The following is a 24,501-nucleotide window of genomic DNA, read 5'->3' as shown; positions in this document are numbered from 1 at the left end:
TTCACTTTATTAATTAATTAATTTTAATTTCTCACAACTGATAAACGTACCTCTTATCCACTAGAAGCTCATCATGAGCATCGTTAAACATTTGTGACAAATAATTCAAAATTTATCACAATTGCTTAACATTAAATAAAAATTCTTTAATTTTTGACTCACCGAGATACCAACTGCAAACTGCAAACTGCAAACTGCAAACTGTCGCCTGCTGTTGAATGCTGTCTCAGCATTCCTCCTTTTCCACAGCTCACTTCACCTTAAAAAAAAAAAAAAACAAATTACAAAAATTGATTTTTCAACAAAGCTTTTTCACCATTTTATTTTTACTGACGACACAAAAAAATTATATAAAACTCAATTAAGAGCTAATTCTCTAATTAATTCAAAAACCCCGACTCTGGCTAGCTTCACTTTATTAATTAATTCATTTTAATTTCTCACAACTCATAAACGTACCTCTTATCCACTAGAAGCTCATCATGAGCATCGTTAAACATTTGTGACAAATAATTCAAAATTTATCACAATTGCTTAACATTAAATAAAAATTCTTTAATTTTTGACTCACCGAGATACCAACTGCAAACTGCAAACTGTCGCATGCTGTTGAATGCTGTCTCAGCATTCCTCCTTTTCCACAGCTCACTTCACATTAAAAAAAAAAAAAAAAAACACTATCCCCACATCACTGCACTCATTTTTTTTAAACAAATGTCACATACCACTGACGGCCCACCCGTACCGGTAGCGATCGCCCCCCCCCCCCATCCCTTCACCGCACTGCTCACTGAATTAACCATTTAATTATTCCAAAATTTAAACAAAATGCACACACTTTCTTAGGCCACTGTGTTTACACCCGACTCATTACTTTTTAAATTAAAATTTTAAACATTTTTTGAAAAAATTACGCCTTTTTACCGGCCCACCGACAACCACGAACGCGCACAACTTACCCCCCCCCCCTCGATCCCTTCGCCCCACTGGTCACTCCCGTATTTCTCACTCCCCAATTAAACATTTTATTATTTAAAAAAATTTAACGCAATGCACACACTTTTTTACGCCAATCCATACCTCACTCATCATTTTTTTAATTAAAATTTTAAACATTTTTAAACAAATTACACCGACGCACCAACAACCACCAACGCGCACAACTTCCCCCCCCCCCCCAACCCTTTGCCGCACAAGTCTGTAGATACGCTACGTATTTTTCATTCGTCCATTTTCCATTTTATTATTTAAAAAATGTCACTCAATAAACACACCTTTCCGGGCTAATGCATTTACACGCAATTTACCACGTTTTTTCTAACCAACAATTTGTCCAATTATTTAATTTAACAGGTTACGCGTCATCACCAAGCCGCCGACAAGCACCAACACGCACGGCTGCCCCGCCTCGCCGCACCATCCCTTTGCCAACCAGGTCTGTAGACACGCCGCGCATTTCACAGTCCTCCATTTAGCATTTTATTATTTCAAAAAATGCCACTTAATGAACATATTTTTCTGGGCCGATGCATTCACACCCAATTTAGTCGTTTTTTTATTAGAATTTCCACCATAATTAGGCCTCATCTCCAAGCCGCCGACAAGCACTACCACGCACGGCTACCCCGCCTCGCCGCACCATCCCTTTGTCACCCAAGTCTGTAGAGACGCTCCCCATTTCTCAACTGTCCATTTAGCATTTTATTTTTTCAAAAAATTCCACTCAATAAACACACTTTTCCGGGCCAATGCATTTACCCTCCATTTACCAGTTTTTTTTTAGCAATATTTCACCAATTATTTAACAGATTCGGCGTCATTACAAAACACGAACACGTACGGCTGCCCCCCTCGCCGCACCATCCCTTCGTCACACAGCTCTGTGGAGACGCTACTCGTTTTTCAGTCCATTTAGCATTTTATTATTTTACAAAATTCCACTCAATGCACAATGTACCAGTCTTTTTAGCAACAATTTGGCCAATTATTTAGCAAATTAGGCCTCATCACCAACGAGCCACGCCCAAGCGTCCTCATGCTCACTTCCCACAAATCCCTTCACTATTTACTATTAAACTTTCAAAAACAATATTCACTATATTAATTACACGCCCCGAAACTATTTCCATTTAATTAAAGACTTTAATAATCTAAACTCCACATTTTATTAAATAAATTAGGCAAAATACGCAAAACACCAGCACAGATATACGGTACAGCCGCCATCTCCGAGCATACTGACGCCACGTAGCCCAGTCAGGCCTCTCGGCGCGCGCCTGCCTAGCAACAGTAGCTGCGCAAGGGAGCTGCGCATGAAACTCACTAGCGCTTTCCCCACCCTTCGCACGGCTAGGGACTTTTTCCTTGGCGGATCATTTCAAATTCCCTTACTCTTTTATTCCGTTCAATAAAGTCAATTAATAAATTCAATAAATAAAATGGGGAAAAATAAATATTAGGAATATTAATTCTTAACACATCAAAACCCAATAGTTAATTTATATTTCAGATTATTACGATAGCATTGAAGTCAACTGATCATGGGGTTCTCCATCAGGAAAGGCCAACCAGATCCTACGATGCGGAAAAACGTGAAAAGAATACTTTTTTTCTTCTCACAATAAATATAAAGACTCACCCCTTTGATTTTTTTACCTCAACCATGGGGTCACCTCATTATGTAAGTAACCATTATTAATTGCTATTCTTCATGTGTACGGTCTTGGTGGGTGGACTACGAAAATAGGACATTTTAGATCGTCCCATCGGTTGCATTCTCAGCAATAGTATTCTCTGCAATTTGAGGACTCGAATGAGAGATCAGTCAACTAATTTCGTTTTAACACTTCACCACTGATATGTAAATGTAAAAGCAAATTTTAAGATGTCCTCACCTGACAACCTTACACTCATATATCTTGCGTTTAAATACATATCACTGTTTAATATTGTTAAAAACGAAACTCAAATATTTTATTTACACCTCGATATAAAAAAAAAAAACAAAATACAATGTAATTTTTACACCAAAGTTATTATTAGTAAAATTTATAATGATTGATTACTAGGCAGTGAGTATTGGGTTGAATTAGAAAGTTATAGAATTACACAAGAGCAATTGAGAACATGAATATTGAAGGTAACTTTTTTTTTCCTCCTCACTGAATGATACGCAATTAACCCGACAATCATAATATTTTCTTGGCAGTATCAATCTATCTTATAAATCACATCGTACAATACATTGCACGTTGCACGCGCTTAAAGCAACTAAGAGTTTGTTCTACGGATAATTTATCATTTCATCAGCTTTTCGCCACTTCGTCGTTAATATACCAAAAAATTACACACAATTTATTATAACATGAATACAGTGTTGCATTAGTTCATCACATTACACTATAAACATAACATAAATAATTCAGAAATTCATCGGGCCAACTAAATTTATATAATAATCGTGTATAAATCAATATTGTTGATAAAAAAAAATCTAGGCATTGAAATTAAATCATTTGTTAAAGAATTTGCTGGTAAGACAAAACTAATAACTTATTCGAATATTTTCTATACAAAATATTCCATATTAAAAAAAACATGCAAATGATATAATTTTTTGGATAGGATTCGGCAGTGATTCACATATTGAATGGACATAATTTTGCATTACGAATACATTACGATTATTTCACCATCCCCTTCCATCCATACATATATTTGTCTAGTTTTTCTTTTTATATGAATAGACATTTTTGAGAAAAAAGTAAAGCTAGGGCACGTATCCAGAAGGTTTTTTTTCTCAAGAATCAATCTTACAACTGTCACATTGTCAATATATGGAATAAAACATTAATACATCATATTCAGTAATGTTATAATGATATAAGCATAATTTTATAAATGTTGTCTCTAAATGTTATGATGTATTTATAAAAAGTGAAATAGTAAATTCAAGTAGCAATTATCCTGAGACTTTGGGGGATTAGATTCAAACATTTTTTCATTCGTTAATAACTATGCAATACTGTTGTTTATTATTCATAAGTACGCTTTGAAACGACTCAATATCTGTAGAATAATCTTCAATTAGAATCATAAGTTTGTCGAGTCTCCTTAGAGCATTCAGATTCATCATTGAAATATTCAAGAATATAATCAGTTAGAAACAACGCCGAACACTTTACATTTGTCGATAATTAAAAAAAAAAATTTATCAACTTTTTTACCTTCATTAAGGAGGGAATATTTTTCCATATACATCGTGCTCAACAATTTCTTCTTCTAATGAAAAATCAAACAAACTCATGCTTTTGAAATGTTCAGTTAGCTGTCAGCACCTCCTTCATCTCTGAGTGTTTTATCTTCACAATCATCATCTCTTGCCAACTGGTGAATACCCAACATTTGATGATTAACAGATTGAGTCAGTTGTAGAGGTGATAGACTAATTGAATTTTGGAAAGAATAAGAGCTGACAATGGCAGTTGGTTTCTTTCTTTCCAAGCTATTAGTGGTGACTAATTGTTTTTTACAATTTAAATTTCTCTCAAGACTATTTGTCAGCATTCTATGATCTTTTTCGCGGCTTAAATTGGACGTTATAACAATATCAGATGGACTGGAAGGGAGAGCTCTATTTGTAGATTGTCCCAGTTTATGGAGAACATGTCCACTATGGCTATCATTAAAAACAACATCTGATCTTTCGTTTGATTTACTTCTACGTAATGAAAGCTCACCAGAATGACTGGAAAGTAATGTATTCTTGGAAAGAGTCTGATCAGATGATCCACACTCAAAATTACTACGATATTTTTCACATATTTGACTATCAATATGAGGATAACGAACTCTTATCGAATCAATAACATCGAGTAAATTTTTTCCATCCATTGCTAACACATGGGCAGCAGCAAGCATTCCCCGACGATATTCGACGTCCAGTGTTGTAGAACTATATGTTTGAGCTAATTTCATTGCAGATACTAAATCAGCCATATCTTTGGATAGAACTTTGTGAGCCATCTCAACTTCTCTGTGTGCGGAAACTGGCAATATGTTAATCAACACATCAACTGATGATAATAGTGATCGAAGTTCGATTCCAACTTTTCGAACAAGCTCTAAATATTGCTCAGCTTTGCTCTGTTGCACACCTTGAGACAGAAACATAACTGCTCGTACTACATTAGTTGTACAATCATAAACCCTATCGTTTGATCTATTCAAGTCTGCGGTCGGAGTCGGTTCTAGTTTTTTTACTATTAATTTGTCACCCCTCTCTGACCCAAGAGACGAGGTATTTGTGCTGTGGGCATCCTGAATCGGAGATTCCGTGATTGAACGTGGTATTGGAGGACTAGTGCTCTCATCACCGCTAGTTGCAATGGACAACCGTTTCTATAAATTGTGTAATATTATTCAAAAAGTTTCTCTATAATTATTGATGATTTTTTACAAGATTAACAATTGTTTACTTACTTCTTCCCTAGCAAGCCAACGTCCATCTTCTTCACTTTGTCGAGCTTGTTCGAATAGCCTTTGTTCCAATAACTTTTGTTGCTCAATAATACTAGTATTATCTTGAACGGTATTTTGAAAAAGCGGCGACAAGGTTGTCCTTGAAAACTATAACAAAAAAAAACAGAAAGAGCAAACCGGTTAAAAAACACATCAACAATATGAAACGATAAATTACAAATCATTACGATACGAAAAATTCGGACTCCAGGTGTTAAATTGTATAAAAAATAAAATATTAATTTTTTTAATTTAACCAATACAAAAATGTTCAATTAAAGAGATGCCTAATGTTGATCCTATGAAAACAAATAATCATGCCGTGTAGTTTTGATTTTGTTATCCGTTCATGCCAAAAAAAAAAACAAAAATTATGATCCCCACACAAAAGTCGCTTGAAAAAAATTTTGTTGGTAATAATTATTGGCTCCAAATTCCTCAGGAAAAAAATCTCTAAAGATCTCCTTGGAATCAACTTTCAACAATGTTCAAAAGAATTTTTCTAGCGACGAAAACGTAAAGGATTTTCTTCCAAGTAAGAACTTACCAAGGAAATTTTTACTAAATAATTTTTTCCTAGAGAATTTTGTGCGAATAGCAGAAAATATTTGCTACAAAAAATCGTGCTGTAGTAAAGAAAAACTAGTCGTGGGTCATTCAAATGATGATAGATAAATGAATAAATTTATAAATGAATAAATAACAACAACAAATTGTTCCACTCATTATTCAAACCTGCGCATGCTGTACCTCTTCATTTGACCCATAAGAGGACAGAACTGCCGCGCTGACTAAAGATGAAACCATAGACCCACCCATATTCCCTTTATCATATCTGTTCAATTTCTTATAATCATTATCATCATTATGATCATCGTCATCACCATCATGCCCATTATTATCCTCATCATCATCATCATCATCATCATCATCATCATCATCATCATCATCATCATCACCACCATCATCATCATCATCTTTATTATCCCTAATTTGTTCCAAAATATCAGTTCTGGCCTGAAGCTGGGATTTAACAGATTGATTGGCTGTTATTATTAGTGGCTGTGATGGAACATATTCAATATAAGGAGTGATTGGGATATGATCATCAGCACTGTCTGCTCTAAATTCTTGATGTAATAATTTTGATCCTGTTTTCATCATGTGAGGATTTATCAAAGGTGGATAGATAGAAGACCCTTCATTAAGACATGAATCTTTGGATCCACTCAAGGTTTCACCAGTCTTTCGTGTCAATTGATAATGACCCACTGGGCTATATGATCTAGATGCGTATATATATTGAATATCCTGCTGATGAGATAGAGTTAATTGATTTTGTTTTCGATCAGCTCCATTTTTATTTTGAGCTATTTGAGGATGAAATTTCAAAACTGGCCCGTATAAGCATTCAGCAACGGCGACTGTACTCATATTCCCGACATTCAATTTTGTTGAACTAGGAGTTAATTGATCAACACTGAGTGACTCTGGATATTGTGAACAATTGAGTTGATGAGATGCATGGGAATGTATTTGAGGCGGTTGATAATCATTTTGTAAATTTTGGCAATCATTCATACAAGCCAAGGAATTTGAATCAGAATTTTCGCAAGTGTCAGACTTACTCCCTACTGTAGCACTTATTTGAGATAATGTACCGATAATAGTACAGCTCTGCGTGAATTTAGCAACTGGAGCATATATATCAGGTGTTGATGTAGCAACCCCAGAGATTTTTTGTGCCGATGAATATAATAGATCGGATGGCACATTACTGTGCATTCTTGAATTCACAGCATATAAATTTTGAACATTTTGCATCTCTTTAACAATTTTTGAAGGATGTGGCTGTAGATATTTATTAGATTGGACTGACAAATGATTATGAGCCGTCGCTTCTGTTATACTGATATTAGAAGTCATTGAAGATATTGTATCGGTTGAGTTTAAAGAAATAAGACTGGCTTCTGATTGCATTTCTAAAGATTGAATATCAGCTTGAGAACTCCCTGAGGAAGGATTGAAAAAAGGAAGGTCGCAAGCTGAGGCAGTTGTTAATATTTTGTCTTCCTCTTGGAATTGTACTGCCAAAGTGTTGAAGGCTGAAGCCGGGGTAGTGTAGACTGATGGACATACTCCACGTTCTTGATTCTCCTTCATTAATTGAGCAAGGACTTCTGGACTTTGTGCTATAATATAAGTAGAAACTGGAACAGGTGGCATCACTGCAGCTGCTGCTACTGCGGTTGTTGATGTCGCTGCTGCTGATGAGTCAGACGATTGAAAGTGACGGGAGGGTTTTGGTGGTGCATCATCCGCGCCTATAAAAGATAAGTAACAAATTTATTAAATTCTCATGTAACAGCAAGCAACACAATGCTAAATATTCAATAATTGGGTATAAAATTTACCCCATGACATTGCTTGAACTCTTCGATTTTCTCTTTTCATGGTTTCTTGCTGTTGATGTTTTTCCTCCAATAAAATTTCACTGGTAAAAAAAACATTATAAACTGTTTACATAATGAAATTTATAATGGCAATTAAATAATAGCAGTAATAATCACTGTAAATTTTCCCGAATATCTTTGAACGTCGGTCTTTTACTGGGCTCATAACTCCAACATTGAGACATTAATGAATATAAACGTGGAGGGCATTGCTCAGGTAATGCAAGGCGTTCGCCATTTTCCAATTTACGTATAACTTCATTATTCTTTATTCCTTGAAATGGTTTAACACCAAGCATCAATATTTCCCACATACAAACACCTGAAAGGCAAAGATATTTTGAAATAAAAATGAAACTTTTTCTACGAATATAATTTAGAAAATAATTTATTATTATAACTTGTTATCATTACTCACCAAACATCCAAACATCTGAAGATGTGGTGAACCTCCGGAAATTAATACTTTCGGGTGCCATCCACTTAATGGGTAATTTGCATTTACTAGCAATATAATAACTCTGATCCTCTACCCATCTACTCAATCCAAAATCAGCCAGTTTAACACACGTATGAGACGATACCAATACATTTCTAGCGGCAATATCTCTATGAACAAATTTTTTACACTCCAAGTAGGACAGTGCCGTACTAAGTTGAAAAGTATAGAGGAGCAATGTTGATAGATCCAGACGATGTTTATTCGATTGCAAATAGGCTCTCATTTCTCCAAGCCTTGCAAGTTCCATGACAAGCCAGATAGGAGCCTCCGAACAAACACCAATTAATCGAATAATATAGGGATGTTCAAATTGTTGCATTATATAAGCTTCTTCTAGAAATTTTTCCGCAGTTGCCAAGTCTGCATCGACTTTACAAGTTTTTACTGCAACTGCAGTAATTTGCCCATCTCGTGCCTTATAAGAACCCTTGTGGACATTACCAAATTGACCTTCACCTATGATTTCACCTAATTCCACTTGATTCCTCACTATCTCATAATCACGAGCTATAATTATAAAATTAGAAAAATCGTTCGTGATTTATATTTATTTATAATGACTATTTATATGCATATGCACCTGCAGGGGTAGAATAATCCCCTTCTTCATCAATTATTTCTGCATAATCTTCAAATACTATTGTTCCTGTTTTATCCAATTTTTTTTCCAGACTGTTATTTCCATCTTGACGATACTTGGGTGGGTGTGCATCTGAGAAAAAAAAATAAAGAATAAAGATAATTGAGTGTTGCTTAATAAAATCATTAGTTTTACATTTTTCCATCTTTCTTGTGCTTTTTCATATTGAACACACCTTTACAGGGGCAAGGATAGTTTTTCCACCGAGCAGCTTGAAAATTTTATATAAAAAAAGAAATTAAGAGAGAACAACGGTAAAACGGTTAAGAATGAATTTATATCGTGTAATTTGTGAAAGAGGTCGCTAATGCAACCTACTCCCACACAGCATACAATAAAAATATTGCTTAATGTGATAAATTAATACAATAGTGTGATTACCTGTTCGATTCCACAAAGATGTATTTGATCCAGTAACTACTCTGCAATATCCATCAAGCAAATCTGCAAGACTCTCTGCTTGATCTAAACTTGAACAGGTAATACTCAATGGTTCAACAGCACCAGCGACTCGAAGTTTAATAGAAGCCTTGGCATGTTCTTTGCAATCTGATACGAGAGTCTGAATCGACTGAATTTGTGAGAATTCAGCTATTCTCGTAGACTATTGAGAAAATCAAGAAGAATAATCGTATGAGTATTAAAGTAAACAATACTGACAAAAATTACATAAAATTTTTCAAATATAATACCGTAGTTCCGCTACCATGTGCCATACATGATATTCCCAAATCAGGTCCGATAATAAGTTCGACAGGTATTGACCAACTTGACTGATTAAATCACAATATATATTTTAATAAAAATTCATTAATTAAATGAAAAATTCAAACTTACCCCAAGGGCGCACACAAATCTTTCTTGATCGAATCCATAATGTGATCTCAGCAAATCAAAAAATTTTAACATACACTCTAATTCTGTGAGAGCTGCAATTTTTTTGAAGTGCTGTTGTATAAGCTTACGCAAGGTTTTTGGTTTAGCACCATTGAGGGGAGATCGTGGAAGAAATTTGTGTAGTCCAATCTAGTGTTACCGTATAATAATAACAATATAATATCAACTTTTAAATAAAATATTTAGCAGTAGTGAAATTTACCTCTCGCTCAAGGTATTCCAAATTACTTTTCTTATCAAGAGCTACTTGCGGCATATCTTTGAAGAAATAACGAATTTCAAGACAACAGAGCTGAACCGACGTGTCTTGATCCAGGCTCGAATGATTTGCACTCAAATAATCATTTCTCACCTGTCGATAAATTTTATTCTTATTGATTTAACTGCATAACATTGAAAATAATATTTCTATGGTGAAGAGTTATTTTCATTACATAACAATTTTATAGAAACACAAACTGCGAAGATCTTTCATTGTCATGAAACAATTTACCTGATCATAATAGTAGTAAAATGTCACTCTATCTTTTTCATATAAATCATTAAGATTTTGAGGTAAATAGCGAACCCTTAATTCATATCGCCATTCAGAATGAGGATGTTTTCGTTCATATTTCTCTTGAACCTAGAATAAATAAAGAATTGAAAATTAACTTGCTGCAGAAGATTTAGTGAATTAAATTGTTTAAAATAATTGAATCGAAAATAAAAAATGAAAATGGTTTTATGCATATTTTATCATTCAACGTTCCAGTAGAATATTAATGATATATTTCATACTTGAAACATTGTTGTATCTTGATGGAGCCAGTAACATTCATCAGATGCAGAATGATGTAGTCTCATTGCATAAAGATTTTTATAGTGTCTGGTGCCAACGGCTAATCGACTCGTCACCAGCGATATTATACCCTTGACATCAATTGCATCACCAAATTTGACCACATTGAATCCACCTTTGACGTAGTATTGTATATGTATTGATCAAATTATCAGCATAATAAATTGAATCACAGAAATTCCATTGGTATTGATAAATACTTACCGTTTGGTAAATGAATTTTTAGGGTTGTTTTATCCATGGGGGTGGGTGATCCATGAGGAGATGTATTCTTTCCCCGTGGAATCTGATGATTAACACCTCCCCCTCCATCACCTACAGTTGTACTCATCCCGTCATGGCTGGTAACAAAAAATACAATAGAATACAATAATATCCGAATATATAATATATTTGTTGTTTTAAAAAAAACGTAACACTGATTTGCTTAAAAGGAAATTATATATCACTGCCTAACGCATAAAATCCAATCCGAAGTATCTAAGAAATTATCATTTCCAACCATAATATGATAAACCATTCAGGTGCCCCTATCATTGTCTATCAATTTATACAACTATATAATTTGTTATTAAATTCATCATCGAAATTTGAGATGGTACCACTAAATAAAATCATATTCCCACCATGGATGAAAAATATCTTGTGACATATCTGTATTGATCACGGGGTAATTACCAAAATTCATAACACTGGCTTATCGCAGCGGCAAGTGTTTACCAACATGCCAAAAGTCATTAGTCAATGAAAAACGAATAAAACATTTCTTCTAAGTTGAGCATTACATTCCTAATCACCTATGATTGTGCCTAACATTTGAATAATCTCAGGATTAATTGAATCTGCTGTCAGTAAAATAAAAATGAAATTTACAAATAATTGGATTATGAGTATTATTTTTGGTTTAATTATGAAAGAGCATTGTTGTGAAAATATATCACAATCTTCAAATCAATACAATACAACAGTAACTGAAGAAAGTATCCAATTAAATGAATCAATTACTACTATATCGCCAACAATTGAGCACGCCTCATCATCTGTGAAATCCTTACCATCATTACCGTACTGGATGTCAAAAACAGAAAATATTAATAATGATCTAATTAATATACAGGCAATTGTTGTTAAAGATCAAGATGGTGGACTGCCGTGTAACAAAGGAGAAAGAAAATCGTAATTAATTTTTCAATATGCAAATCCACGAAACACTAGTTTATATTGGTTTAAACAGTTCAGCATTTCTCTTAATCTATAATCCTTCACCAATATACCCTCCATATTTTATTTTGTTATAGGGAACGAAGGTATTTGATGTGTGCAGGATCAATTTTAAATAAAAATTATGTTCTAACATCGACTTCCTGTCTACACGAAGCTCTTCATATCAGGTAATTATGAGGTAGTGATTATTATTTATTATTTTTTTTATTGTCATTAATATTCCAGGCACAATATTCGTGGATCCTTGGCTGTCGCTATAGCTCCTTTAAAATCTAGCGTTCAAATAATTAGAGTTGTTGAATACAGAATTCATCCGAAACACAATGCAAACCCTTACACTATAGACTATATAAAGCATAATGTTGCTATTCTGAAACTTGAATGTACAATTGATGTAGAAAATGACCACAGAGTTGAATTGCCAAATCAACCAATGATGAATTTTTGTAAAGATGAAAATTGCAATGTTGCTATTTACAGAATAGTGGGATATGTAAGTATGAGTTTATCAAATAAATAAAGGAATCCGTGATGATTCAGTTTACGAACGAATATCTCAGAATCTAACACTACTCTATTGGATTCACTGTTTTTACATATAGAATTCCAACGTATTATCACAAAGACCTGCACCGGATGTACAATCATTAATATCAAGCAAACGCAGAATTAAACGATTCAGCGATGGATCTCATTTTTGCGGACAAACTGGAGCTGCTGTGATGCTTAATGCAACACAGGTGATTTGTTATTTGTGTTTGCATCAAATTAAATAGATATAACTAAAATATTATAATTTATAATTACTTATTTTCTTATGATAAGAAATCAAATCTAATTTAATTACTTTTTATCATAGGTTGCAATTGTTGCAGTTTCTTGTGATGATCGCAAATGGAATAGTAAATGGCTCTACACAGACCTCTATATAAATAAAAACTGGATCAACAGTATCCTTCAAAATTGGAATAATCAATCTGAATATCTCCCTAATAATTTTACCTATTCAACGACAACTCAATCATCATTTGGTTCAATATCGAAGAATTGTGAAAACTGTATTTTCAATTTTTACATTTCAATTGGCTGTAAGGGAAATAATAATTGTCAAAATAGCAGTCTGAATGCCCCGGGTATAAATAGTCACGTAAAAACTCTTCAATGGTTAAAAAATATGGCCAAGAGAAAGGAAAAAAAACATTTCTGTATCAATAATTCTCTGAATTGTTCTTCCAATTTATTGGAAAAACTAATGAAGAACACGGGAATTCCCGGTTCAGAGAAACCAATTAATTCAATGGACAAATATGTCAAAGAAAGGATACGAGATTCGGAAAACAAAACAAATTTTAGTCATCGCATTGATGGACAGGTGAATTCAGCAATTTCCCTTCTTTATTGCATTACAATTCGCAATAATGATCGAATGGTAATAACTTAGGTAATACAGGAATTTGGAAGACGTATCAAACGTGGATCAAACATTGGCTTTATAAATAAAGACTTTGATGATAATGACGAAAATATTATGAAAATGCAGGGCTTAATCGTCAAAGACGAAAATGCATCGTCCTGTTGTACAATTGCTGAACAAGTCAGGTGACAAATATCTTATAGACCCATCAAAATATTCGATAATTATATTAATTTGATGTGTTATGTTTTTTCAGTAATCATCGATATTTCATGTGTAGTGCAGCTATATTAACCCTAAAACATGCAATTACAACTGCCTCGTGTATGCATTTCGCTGATATATACGAGTAAATCAATCCATTCTCTTAGCTTGCTCTTTGTCACAATTATTATTATTATTATTATTATTATTGTTATTATTATTAATATTATTAGTATTATTATCATCATCATCTTGCAGACATCACATTGATGCTGAACTAGCACTTATGATTGGTGCAACTACTGCACATGTCTACATTGTAAAAATAAATCGATACGAAATGCATCCAAATTATGTCATCGATGTTGAAGCAAAAGGCCATTCAACTCATAATCTTGCAATTCTATTTCTAGCTTGCAGGTATAAATAGTATTGATAACTTTTTAATATCCAATGAAATACTCTACACATTATTTCCATAACATAATCTTATTATATAAATATATTATTCTATAAAAATTGGTATTCTAGTATCAACTTCGATGCCGCAATAATTCCTAAAATGCCCAAAGGAATCAACGATGACATTGCTCATATGTGCTGTAGTAGAAATTGCAGTGTTATCACAATCATTCAAAGTTACGATGTAATAACCATCTATCAATCCATCAATATTGCCTAAGAATTAATCAATTGTTTATTTCATTACAGAACCATCAACTGGCGAAAAAATTACGAGCAAAAAATATTCCTTCCCCAAAACATAATGATGACCATATTATAATGGAAAATTCAATACAATCAAATATAGCACGAAAGACCATTTTTAAAATACCAATTATATATCCATCAATGCGTGAAAGAAGAAGCCTAGGAAAATTGGCTGCTGCACCTTTACTATTCTTTGAAGATGAATTAATGTCCGTGAAGAGTGAAATAGAAAATAATTCTAAAGATGTTACCAAAAGTTCGAAAAAGATTGAAGAAAATGCTAAAAAATTATTTCCCAATCAATACCAAAATGCAAGTATTATTGCAAAAATATTGACTGGACGGATTTTTCGAAAGGTAAATGGCAGACGATCTCTATCAAATAGTTTGATGATCGATGAAGCTATTAATTCTGTCGATTGGAATAACATAGAGGAAGCAATGGAAAGAAAAATATCAACTATAAATAAATCAATAATAAATAAATTCATTGAAAATATTGTTAAAGAAACAATGAAGAGAATTATAGGTGTTTTTGATGTGAACGGACAATTTATCGGCATCATAAATTCCACCGATGCGAGTGCTGTTAAGAAAAGTAATTTTTTTACGACGCTACTCTTCAACTCATCAGCCAATAGAAGTATCGATGATTTTTCCCAGGCTCTCATCAGGATTATTACACATTTAATGCCACCAAATAATGAAATGAAATTAGGTTTATCATCAGAGGTATCTATAGATGAAAGAGACGTAGGAAAACCACCACCTAAATATGTTGAATGTCCACCACTTGGAACCCCAGTTATCATAAATGGAACTTTGGTATTGTCTACTTTGAATTTCTTTTTTTTTCTCAGATGGAGAAATATAAATTTACCTTGGTTTTGTTATAATCCAATGATTCCAAATTATATTATTCATCTTAAAAAAATTAACCCACTTTTAGATTGGAATGATTGCCTACACATGTGATGATATCCAAAATTGGGTGAAATGGAAATACGTAAGCATTTCGAATAATCTAATATGGCTACGAAAACGACTAACTGCATCCCAACATCAATCTGTGAGAATTTGTGACGATATTGATCGCAATCAAGATCTAATGAATAATAAATCTGATACGATGGGTCTCTGAATGGATATGCACCCCCATCAAAGGTTTCCATCAACATGAGAATAAACAAAAATTGTTAAGAGATTACATAAAGTAAAATTGAAACATTGAAAGTTCGTTATTTGGGGAAATTGGTTGCAATTATAGAAAAACCCTTTGTCCACTTTTCCTAATCCAGCCTTGATTTTATATTATCCCTGAATTGGTAGATATTTCGACAATAATAACTGATATAATTCAATTGAACCCTTTAATTGAAATTTAAAATTATTAACGGTATTAAAATACTTACTCGCTTGTTTCAAGATACTGGAGCACCCGATATACTGGACGGCGATACATAAAGACGTGGCTCTCAACGCGATCTACCATGCTAACTTGATTTTTAATTTACAACAACTCAAGTCAAAGTTAGTCGCACATCTTTGTACAATAGTTTCAGTTTTCTCGTTACAATATATCAGTGATCTACTCGAAAAATTTCCAAATTGATCTACAACAGGGTAAAAACTGACATTCTAGTCACACTATTCAGCCTTCCATAAGATGCATATTGATGAAAAAAATGCGTAAAAACAAGTCATCAAAGACGAAATATATATAAAATACAACAATCAACTAAAAAGGTATGAATTAACGCGCGGTCACTGCCCTGTACTATGCGATCTCTAAATTTACATGGAGCACCCTGAATATTTGGTTGATAAAAAAAACTTAAACAGAATCATAGAGTCAACTGTATCTTGCTTTCCTAATGATAGTGGGGTTCAACAAAAACGACATAAATAGTTTGTGGACGTTATATTTTCATGCAACGAACAAACAAATAATGAATAGCCGTCGATAATTACATAAATTAGTAAAAAAAATATATTAATTTATGTTAATTGAGTGACCCGATATGCACAATAATATATCAACCGTCGTATTTTTAAACTAAAAACACTAGATTTTTTTCCCCTCACTGTTGGTTTAACCAAACACTTGTATTAATTACAAGCCGGCCGGTTAATTTACTCTTTATACAGAACATGGTGAATGACGAATGTTATAATAAAACATTGGCCATCTGTAATGAAACCACAATATATTATACTGTAACTAGTGAAACTGGAATTAGCTGATTTTCACAAAAAAGCACTTGGCAACACAAGTTTGAAGTGCGTTAGACGTACGTACTTCCATTAGAAGGGAGCAGGCGCACCGTTGGGTGCGGCAACACTGCGCCTCAGCGATCCAAGTTCTTCCCAATTCTTCTTCCTACTATACTATTTACTTTTTTCATTGGAAAATTGATTTGAATTTTCTATCAAATATCTTTACCACCAATACAGAAATAATGACATTACTAAAGAAAAAATATAGTCATTTTAAAAACGATTCATCCTAATTAAAAAAATATTAATTGACAAAGAGAAGATCATTACATGTGACATTATTCAATTGAACATAAAAATATTTTTTTTTCCATCTTGGTTCTGGACAATTACTACTGGCTACTGAAATAAGAGAAGCAATATTTTTTGTTCACTTGTCATCCGAAAACATTCAATGTGATAGATTTGGAATCCTTAAAAAATTGAAAAAAAAATTAATAACATGAATAATTATTATAGCCATTTTATCCACCTGATCTCCAACACTACTTCACTATCTCTTCATAATATCCTCATACATGTCACGCAGTGGAGGGCATTATCATGTATATTGTCATGTTCTGTCTTTCATAATAACGGAAAAAAATATATTTCTCTATTTCACATACGTAAATAATTGAGAAATTAAAATTAATGTCACCAAGCTAAATTATTGTTATGATTAATTAAATTTCAGTAAGAAATTGATGAATTTGATGGAAATATGCATATCAAAAGACCGTGTCTTTCATAATTTGCTCTGGGGAGCCCCAAACAAGCTGCTATATATTAAATAAAGTTTTCATCAACCACTAGATGTTATGATGATAATTTCAAGCTCCATACTCGCTAGCTGTTTATCGATATATCGTACAAAACTTGATAAAGATTAATAACTATACTTTATTCATACTTGGATATATCTGTTATTAGCAATATAGGAGGGAAAACTGAAAATTTTATAATTCGTAAATATTTAGAGCAGTGAAATTCAAACAACAAAAATGCCTCATTAATTCCACGCTAAAATACACATTCTAATTTCATAATCAATCATTCATTACTTTTAACGGGCCAAAAACGTTGAATAATCTTGTAAACTCATAAAGACAATGATTAAAGAAAAATTTACTTACAAGTTGAAACTCTATACGGTGTTAGGCAACTTTTGAAGAACGCTGCTCACTCGATGCTGCTAAATATACTGTTCTGACTATGCTTTGCTCTTCTTCATCTTTTAACACTCTGTTCAACTGGACTCAATGATTTTCCTCCATCGAAGGAGAGAATTCTAAACACTGAAGTTAAGCAACTGTGAATCAGGGGGTCATTCTTTCAATGTTTCATTTGAGCAATTGAATGTAATCAGTTTTCAATCACATAGCCTAATATAATAGTATCCTTTAAAAAGACACCGTCACAAATGAACAATAAATAAGACACAAAATTGTCGATTCAAAACATTATTAGATTAATAATACAAATTCCTACGTTTATAATTATTACAAATATCACGCACAATCGCCGTAAACAGTAGGCGCCATACTGATTTTTTTTCCATATCATCATCAACTATGGGCGCACCTGCGCAAAAGACGCCACGCAAAAGCGACAAATTTCTGGACTAGATTGACTACAATTCAACATAACGCATATCTAAACACTAATAAGATAACAGGAATTGATGAATGCAAATAATTTACTATCCAATTTTAGTAGCAAATATATGAGACACGGTAAAGTCAAAACTTCATGTACAGGATACCATTTTATTTTAGAACTAGCGTGAAAACTAAAAATATTAATTGAATCAATACTCTGTATACGATGCATCTCCGAGATAAAATCATCAATTACAGAAAACGGACAAGATGTGTCATCTGTCTCATCGGGAATGATTATTTTTCTATTATTATAGGTTATAATTCGGGTAGATTAACCTCAAATGTATACACATACGATTTGAGAATGAAATAGAAAAAAGAGTAAAATACACTAAAATGAAAAGGTAAAAGTTTAAGATATGAGACTGTATATAGAGCCAACAAATGTTCATAGTTAAATAGCCATTCGGTATAAAATAACAATCGAATTGAAAGGGAAACATTTAACTTGCCTCTTTCGCCACGGGTGACGCTTCAAACAAAGATTTATAGGGGGGGAGATTTGGGCTTTATGGCTTTATGGAAGGCGGCCTACAGAAAAATCTCTGGTGGGGATAGTGATATATTGCAGCCGCTAAAGATAACCTCAACGTTCTTTATACATTTTTTTTGACAAGGAGGTTTTTGTTTTTGTGGGTGAGTTCATGTGTCAAAGATGCAATTTCTAGAGTCTGATTCAATGTGTTCAAATTCAATTTTTTTTAAGTATTGTCAAGGATAATGGTTGACTTCATTCAAATTTTTTTAAGTGTGAAAATTCTTAGCTGAAACTCATGGACTTTATTTAGAGTGCGGGATACCGAATGGTGATACACAATTTGTTGTTCAGAAAGCTTTATGGCTGACGTACATTCAGGATGACTGATTGACAGCCCTGAGGAGTGTTCTTGATGGAATTATTGCCAGAGAGAATGCTTAACTTCTTTAGACTTCATTGATGACTGCAGATTTTTTTTTGGAAGTCAAGTTAGAATGCCCCTGGCTTTTATGGGGTTCATTTAGTGATTGAAAATTGTACTTTACGTGCTTCACATTTTTAGCCATCCATTTTTGTTAGAGAAAAAAAAAAAAAAAGTTACTGAGGTTTCTTGTTCTTCCCTTTCAGAAATTTTTTCCACAAACCTAACAATGAACGATAATCCTGAAGATCCTCAAGTGAACGCCCCTTCATCAGACATCCTGGACGATGGAAACGTCCGCTGTGAATCCCCAAAACGGGGAACTACTCTCTCAACAAGCACAAGCTCCTTCGAGGCCCTAGATCCCCACGATCCTAATCTGAGTCGGCTAGCCAACGCAATGTTCCAGAAGACTGGCGAGTATGTCCAGGAGGAATTGACAGCCACCCATGCGGACTATCGTCTCTTGGAGCGATTGAACAAAGAAGCAATAGCTAAGTACGCTGAACTGAAGACAATATCATGCAATGTGACCCAGTCCCTGGACGCATTGAATCATAAATATAAAAAATTGCAGCCAGTTTTGGAGAACATCAATCAAATCGATGACAGTGTCGCTAAATTGGAGCAAGCGGCCTACAAATTGGCTGCCTATTCCAAAAAGTTAGAAGCCAAATTTAAGGATTTAGAAAAAGAAAATAGGGGTAAATGAAAATGAGGATAAAGGAATTTATTTATTTTTTGTCATTCCTGAAAATCGCAGCCATTGCTAAACCTGAGTTATGATAAAATCAATTAATAGATTCCATTTGAATCTAGAATTTTTTTGCCCCAGACACAATCTCCCAAAAAAAAACCCCTATTCTCAGATAAACCATCTCGAAGAAATAAATCCCATGGACGACACAAAAAAAATAGGTAAAAATGTAGGATTTAGAGTGCAACTAAAGGCGAAATAAAATATTCGATTTGGGAAAAAAATACCCATAACCGTTCGTTAGATCCCGTCTCGTTTAGTTTATGTTTATAGGTATTACATAATTGTGTAAATACGTGTATTAATAATGTATTATTTCAATGGCGCGTTCTGATTGAATTTAAAGATTTATATAAATTATTGTGTATCAATCAAATTTTTTTGTAAATAAAATTATGGAATACTGTAGTCGCTAGTTTTTTAAAGAGAATGATAGGTTTCAATTTTTTTGAATTGTTATAATTCATGTAATTTGCGGGGAATTGTGAGATGAAATTAATGTCTTATTCCATTATCTATTTTGTATTTCTCCTCTTAATAAATAAATGTGTAAAGGCCTTTCATTTTCCTAGCATATGAAGCTCTTAGGCTTTTCTTTATCCAGATAAATAGGACAATAAAGTACACAAGTCTTCGATATTCTTTTTCAAAATTTTATTCGTAACATTTTATCCATTTAAACTTATGAAGTTATTTGATTTTTTTTATATTTTTATTAAATCCAATTTTCAATTTTACGTTCATCATTCTCAGTTCTAGTGCTTGTTAAACATAATACAATAATTCAATTTAATGAAATCGAACACGACGTGACTAACTTCATCAATGCCCTGACCAGAATTCGAAGTATCCTACGAATTAATCCCTTGTTATTAGCAAATCATTGAAAAAGCTCGCATTCACTGATATAATTAGCACTTAAGGGGTAACGGAACCCCTATGGTTACATGAATTTTACAAAGGATATACTTTCCTCTAACAATTTTTTTTTTATTCATGAAACTCCTTAATTCACTTAACAATGGAATGATCGATTCGATGAAGTAGTAGTCGTAATTGTAATTTCACAAATAAAAGATAATAAGTGTGCGAGAAAAAAAAGTTATCAATATTTTTGGACACAAAAAGAGTCCGTTTCCCCTTAACGAAATGAAGAGAAAAATATATACAGGCGAAAAAATAAAAAAAAAATAAGGACTCCTGGATAGTTGCATATTTTCTCAATCACGAACCCGAGTTTTGCCAGTATTATCGTTCATTTTTGTTGCTTCGGGCTGAGTTCTTTAAATTTTCTAACAGTCCAGGAAATTCCCAGCCATGAGCAGCTCCAGGGCTATTTCAGGAGCTATTGGGAACTCTGGGATTTCCGTGCTGCTGTTGGTGTAACGAACTTTATAGGTGAAATACATGCACACCTTCTGGAGCACGTGCGATCTGAAATTCAAATTCAGAAATTATGCAATTTGAAATTCCCAATTCAAGAATTTTTATGGTGGTAAATCCTGAATATTCAGCTTCATTGAAATTTGATGATTCCAAAGAAAGATATCAATGAATAATTGATGTAATGTGATGTAATGTAATCTTCAACAAAAAGTGGCTTCTCCAATTTCTTCCAGATTTTCAAAGAATCAATTTCACTCTTGGCAATTCCTAACCTAAAAAATACTCACGGAATCTCCCTAAAATTGACTTCGTTAGCCTCGTTCTCAGCGAATTGGCCAGGGCCACTGAGCATTGCTTTGATAGTGCCGCTGGTGAGTGCATGTTCTCTCTTGACGATAAATTCATGTCCATCACTGCTTACCAATTTCACATACATGGCGTCAGGGCCCTCACAGCCTCCATAAACAGTGGCTGACTCCTGCTGAAAAAACCATCGCAATCAGTAGATTTTCATAGATATCGATGAAATAGACATTCAGGAAGTGATGAAGTACAGCAGACGAATTTTTATAATTTCAATAATTTTGTCAGGATCGATTATTTAAGATCATGTTCTCAAAAGACACCGGATACACCAAAAATGATTAAAGTCAGTTGATGCTGGTCACTAGAAAAATTAATCTGTTGTGTTACCACTGAAATGTTTCGAGGAAGCTACAGCAACCAGCGAATAGCTCAAAAAATAATAATCGACAACTGAAAATTGGTTAGGTAGCTACCACATGCAGGTCATTGGGTGATTTGCCGTCTTCCTCGCCTTTATTATCATTCTCGTCACTGAATTCATTGGGCTTGAATGCAAAAGAGGACATTTTGTTAATGAAAACTATAGTTAAATAATAAGCGAGCTAAATAAAACCAATAAAAACATTATTTACATATGATTAACTACCGATCGACTTAGTCGAATAATTTACATTCTTTCAAATAATTAATTAAGCATGCAACAACGTTATCCATCTTCTAATTATGTTTTATTCTCCACTTACCTTCTCGGGGTGCATATTTATATCTCCTGACATGTTTTGCTAAAACTGTTTGGGAACGTCAGCCTGAAATGACACAATGTTTTACTCCGTTTTGGAGAATATTTGTTGATGGCTCAGTCGGTGTCTGCGCGTTATGTTACCGGACGCACCAGCCACCGACGCCAACGTCGCTAACAGTCACCAGTCCCTAGGGAGGACTAGGGATTTTCAGGCCCGACTGGCGTCTCCGCCAACCATCATAGCAAACTACGAACTGCGCAATTGACACAGACCGCCATAGCTGTGGCATTTCAGTATTTTTACCATTATTTTTATACTGTTTCAATCCAATGAGTTTCAACTAAATAAAGATAGGATTTTTATATTTCTATATATTTTATGTGAGATTCATAACAATCTGCCTTTGTCCACTTCATACAACGCCCCCTCGTATTATTCGGGAGAACCTATCCTCCATTGATAAAATCGACAGAATGCGCAGTTGCTCACGACAGTTGCTTTCCCGAGGGTTTTAACTTTTGCTGGTAAAGTTATACTGAATTTACTTCAGTCACGTGCAGCGTCTGTATGTATCAATATTTATCCTATCATTTTTTAATTATTTATATAAATAACCGGTTTAAATAACCATGACAATCGACTTTGTGAAGGTCTAAACATGGCGGTCAATACAAGGTAGGAAAATCTGTTTCTCAAGTGCAATCATACGGTGCATCTGTTCAGTTCAAAACTGATTATTTCTAGATACGATCGTTCTGCACAACAAGTCGAGGAAACCCTGCAGCTAGCAGGTATTTCTCCGAAGAAATTGATCAACTCCACGCAGGTATTGTACAGTAATTTAAAGCAACAACCTCAGTTAGATAAAAAAAAATTGATACTGGTGGAAATGGACAAACACTTGAGCTCTTGCGTCCAGGAAGATCAGGGGTAATTCTTCCTATTTATTCAACACTGATTAATCATCCTGAGGAAGATTATGTGATGATAATATTCGAATTTTTAGATTGTACTTCAAAAGTGGAAGCGATGGTCACCTTGTCCTTTGTAGTAGTATCAAAACTTATGAAGTTAAAGAGGCAGAAATGTCGAATTCACTCATTCTAATTCCTGAATTGAAATTGTCAGAGGAAATTGAAAAGATGGGCAACGATGGGGAGAGGGAGGTAGAGAGGATTAATGTCGAGCGGATTTTTTACACGTATTATGAGGTACTTTTTTCAAGGAATTAATGTTTTATTTTTTAAAGGAACAAGAGCGAAATTAAAAGATTTGATTTAATTTTACAGCTTCGAGAGTCCAGACCCCAATTAGGACATTTATTGGGGATTCTGGGTGCTTCATGTTTCAAAGGTATAGAATATGAGGGCCAAATTGACAAGTCGTCTCTATATAATTGGGAGAGGCTTCGTAATAGTGTCCAAATGAGTGATGGAGAATTGAGAAATGCACTCTCGGAAAATCTAGTAGCTGAGATCGATGGTATGTATATTGAATGCATATGCTTTTTTATCTTATAAAAAAATATATCTGTAAAGAATACAAAATTTTTTTTTTTTAAATACGAACATGAGCAAAAATCAAAAAAATAAATTGTAGAAAACGGCAGGGGTATATTGATTAATTATTCAACTAATTGAATTATTTAAGTTATAAAATAATTTTGAAACAATACTTATATATTTATTCTAGGTCATTATCGTTTAATTGCTTTCGAATATGAAGCACGAGCCCTGACTCTAATGCTAGATTTTATGGAGGAGAACTCCTGGCCACCTGATGAAATCGACAAAGAGGAAACTTTCGAGGCACTCGAGGAGCTGATTCCCCGGGCGGTTTTCGATCTGATCTTTACTAAATACACAACGGCGAGTGCAAAGAAGTCAACTGAAAACCGTCTGCTGTATGCCTACGAGACAGAGAATGTGTGCCAGTTACTGGCCAAGGTGTTGCTGGCCGCCTCTCCTAGGAATGCCTATGACAAGTTTATGGAGGCATGGAGAATCGGAGTACCAGAAAGTAATTATTTTCGGTATTTTTTCTTAAGGGTAAGGTTAAAAAAATGGAATATCAGCTTATGAATT

The 24,501-nt window shown here is 33.8% G+C and overlaps 5 protein-coding genes across 31 annotated transcripts in view; 3 read left to right on the top strand and 2 right to left on the bottom strand.

Moving 5' to 3' along the window:
* Nucleotides 1-2,941: 2,941 nt before the first annotated feature.
* Nucleotides 2,942-18,796, bottom strand: LOC135169030 (focal adhesion kinase 1). Of its 6 annotated transcripts, none has more exons than XM_064133695.1 (17): nucleotides 18,779-18,796; nucleotides 17,799-17,960; nucleotides 11,058-11,194; nucleotides 10,793-10,968; nucleotides 10,506-10,637; nucleotides 10,215-10,364; nucleotides 9,953-10,141; nucleotides 9,808-9,888; nucleotides 9,497-9,719; nucleotides 9,291-9,326; nucleotides 9,056-9,187; nucleotides 8,392-8,982; nucleotides 8,091-8,295; nucleotides 7,935-8,014; nucleotides 6,256-7,844; nucleotides 5,482-5,628; nucleotides 2,942-5,400 (listed from the first exon to the last, which is right to left on the bottom strand). In XM_064133695.1, exons 3-17 carry the CDS (start codon nucleotides 11,182-11,184, stop codon nucleotides 4,324-4,326), a joined length of 4,935 nt encoding a protein of 1,644 aa, XP_063989765.1. In that variant the 5' UTR covers nucleotides 11,185-11,194; nucleotides 17,799-17,960; nucleotides 18,779-18,796; the 3' UTR covers nucleotides 2,942-4,323. The 6 variants fall into 6 exon arrangements, with proteins under 6 accessions (XP_063989765.1, XP_063989764.1, XP_063989766.1 ...); XM_064133694.1 differs by lacking the exon at nucleotides 18,779-18,796 and adding an exon at nucleotides 18,154-18,451; XM_064133696.1 differs by lacking the exon at nucleotides 18,779-18,796 and adding an exon at nucleotides 18,182-18,451.
* On the top strand, nucleotides 11,188-15,630 carry LOC135169032 (uncharacterized). The gene is made up of 11 exons (XM_064133701.1): nucleotides 11,188-12,029; nucleotides 12,152-12,244; nucleotides 12,303-12,570; nucleotides 12,680-12,817; nucleotides 12,937-13,449; nucleotides 13,519-13,676; nucleotides 13,748-13,840; nucleotides 13,954-14,115; nucleotides 14,227-14,341; nucleotides 14,407-15,231; nucleotides 15,356-15,630. Exons 1-11 carry the CDS (start codon nucleotides 11,716-11,718, stop codon nucleotides 15,545-15,547), a joined length of 2,871 nt encoding a protein of 956 aa, XP_063989771.1. The 5' UTR covers nucleotides 11,188-11,715; the 3' UTR covers nucleotides 15,548-15,630.
* Nucleotides 18,649-20,390, top strand: LOC135169044 (biogenesis of lysosome-related organelles complex 1 subunit 2). 5 transcript variants are annotated; one of them, XM_064133729.1, is made up of 2 exons: nucleotides 18,649-18,670; nucleotides 19,432-20,390. In XM_064133729.1, the coding sequence occupies exon 2, from the start codon at nucleotides 19,455-19,457 to the stop codon at nucleotides 19,935-19,937; it is 483 nt and encodes a 160-aa protein (XP_063989799.1). In that variant the 5' UTR covers nucleotides 18,649-18,670; nucleotides 19,432-19,454; the 3' UTR covers nucleotides 19,938-20,390. The 5 variants fall into 5 exon arrangements, with proteins under 5 accessions (XP_063989799.1, XP_063989794.1, XP_063989795.1 ...); XM_064133724.1 differs by lacking the exon at nucleotides 18,649-18,670 and adding an exon at nucleotides 18,810-18,962; XM_064133725.1 differs by lacking the exon at nucleotides 18,649-18,670 and adding an exon at nucleotides 18,972-19,132.
* Nucleotides 20,391-20,621: 231 nt separating this feature from the next.
* On the bottom strand, nucleotides 20,622-22,593 carry Eloc (Elongin C). Of its 4 annotated transcripts, none has more exons than XM_064133733.1 (4): nucleotides 22,418-22,593; nucleotides 22,148-22,219; nucleotides 21,656-21,846; nucleotides 20,622-21,416 (listed from the first exon to the last, which is right to left on the bottom strand). In XM_064133733.1, the coding sequence occupies exons 1-4, from the start codon at nucleotides 22,448-22,450 to the stop codon at nucleotides 21,275-21,277; spliced, it is 438 nt and encodes a 145-aa protein (XP_063989803.1). In that variant the 5' UTR covers nucleotides 22,451-22,593; the 3' UTR covers nucleotides 20,622-21,274. The 4 variants fall into 4 exon arrangements, with proteins under 4 accessions (XP_063989803.1, XP_063989802.1, XP_063989805.1 ...); XM_064133732.1 differs by having other exon boundaries at nucleotides 21,656-21,849; nucleotides 22,418-22,583; XM_064133735.1 differs by lacking the exon at nucleotides 22,148-22,219 and having other exon boundaries at nucleotides 22,418-22,583.
* Nucleotides 22,594-22,846: 253 nt separating this feature from the next.
* LOC135169037 (sister chromatid cohesion protein DCC1) overlaps nucleotides 22,847-24,501 on the top strand; it is a 52,506-nt gene continuing 50,851 nt past the window's right edge. For 4 of the 15 annotated variants that reach the window (XR_010300144.1, XR_010300145.1, XR_010300146.1 and 1 more), the window contains exons 1-5: nucleotides 22,866-23,092; nucleotides 23,162-23,347; nucleotides 23,424-23,628; nucleotides 23,707-23,899; nucleotides 24,110-24,436. Coding sequence is in view for 9 of the 15 variants with exons in the window: in XM_064133716.1 (XP_063989786.1) it covers nucleotides 23,076-23,092; nucleotides 23,162-23,347; nucleotides 23,424-23,628; nucleotides 23,707-23,899; nucleotides 24,110-24,436 (928 nt within the window). In the remaining 6 variants the exon portion in view is untranslated. Of the gene's footprint in view, nucleotides 23,093-23,161; nucleotides 23,348-23,423; nucleotides 23,629-23,706; nucleotides 23,900-24,109; nucleotides 24,437-24,501 lie in introns of all 15 variants that reach the window. The other 11 variants (XM_064133707.1, XM_064133709.1, XM_064133711.1 and 8 more) reach the window with 7 other exon arrangements.

This window comes from Diachasmimorpha longicaudata, chromosome 14 (genome assembly GCF_034640455.1).
Source record: "Diachasmimorpha longicaudata isolate KC_UGA_2023 chromosome 14, iyDiaLong2, whole genome shotgun sequence".
In the NCBI taxonomy this organism is placed as follows: Eukaryota; Metazoa; Arthropoda; class Insecta; order Hymenoptera; family Braconidae; genus Diachasmimorpha; species Diachasmimorpha longicaudata.
Note: the sequence above shows the minus strand (reverse complement) of the source record. Positions and strands in the feature narration are given on the sequence as shown.

What these genes read in the sequence shown, in the direction of transcription:
- LOC135169030 (XM_064133695.1), bottom strand. Translation starts at nt 11,184, where the DNA reads ATGAGTACAACTGTAGGTGATGGAGGGGGAGGTGTTAATCATCAGATT. An exon ending in GATTTGTGTGCGCCCTTGGG is followed by an intron (nt 9,889 to 9,952) that starts GTAAGTTTGAAT and finishes TGATTTAATCAG; the next exon opens with TCAAGTTGGTCAATACCTGT. An exon ending in GATATTCGGGAAAATTTACA is followed by an intron (nt 8,015 to 8,090) that starts GTGATTATTACT and finishes TTTTTTTACCAG; the next exon opens with TGAAATTTTATTGGAGGAAA.
- LOC135169044 (XM_064133729.1), top strand. Translation starts at nt 19,455, where the DNA reads ATGAACGATAATCCTGAAGATCCTCAAGTGAACGCCCCTTCATCAGAC.
- Eloc (XM_064133732.1), bottom strand. Translation starts at nt 22,450, where the DNA reads ATGTCAGGAGATATAAATATGCACCCCGAGAAG. An exon ending in TAAATATGCACCCCGAGAAG is followed by an intron (nt 22,220 to 22,417) that starts GTAAGTGGAGAA and finishes TTTGCATTCAAG; the next exon opens with CCCAATGAATTCAGTGACGA. An exon ending in CACCCAATGACCTGCATGTG is followed by an intron (nt 21,850 to 22,147) that starts GTAGCTACCTAA and finishes TGGTTTTTTCAG; the next exon opens with CAGGAGTCAGCCACTGTTTA.
- LOC135169032 (XM_064133701.1), top strand. Translation starts at nt 11,716, where the DNA reads ATGAAATTTACAAATAATTGGATTATGAGTATTATTTTTGGTTTAATT. An exon ending in CATTTCGCTGATATATACGA is followed by an intron (nt 13,841 to 13,953) that starts GTAAATCAATCC and finishes ATCATCTTGCAG; the next exon opens with ACATCACATTGATGCTGAAC. An exon ending in CAATCATTCAAAGTTACGAT is followed by an intron (nt 14,342 to 14,406) that starts GTAATAACCATC and finishes ATTTCATTACAG; the next exon opens with AACCATCAACTGGCGAAAAA.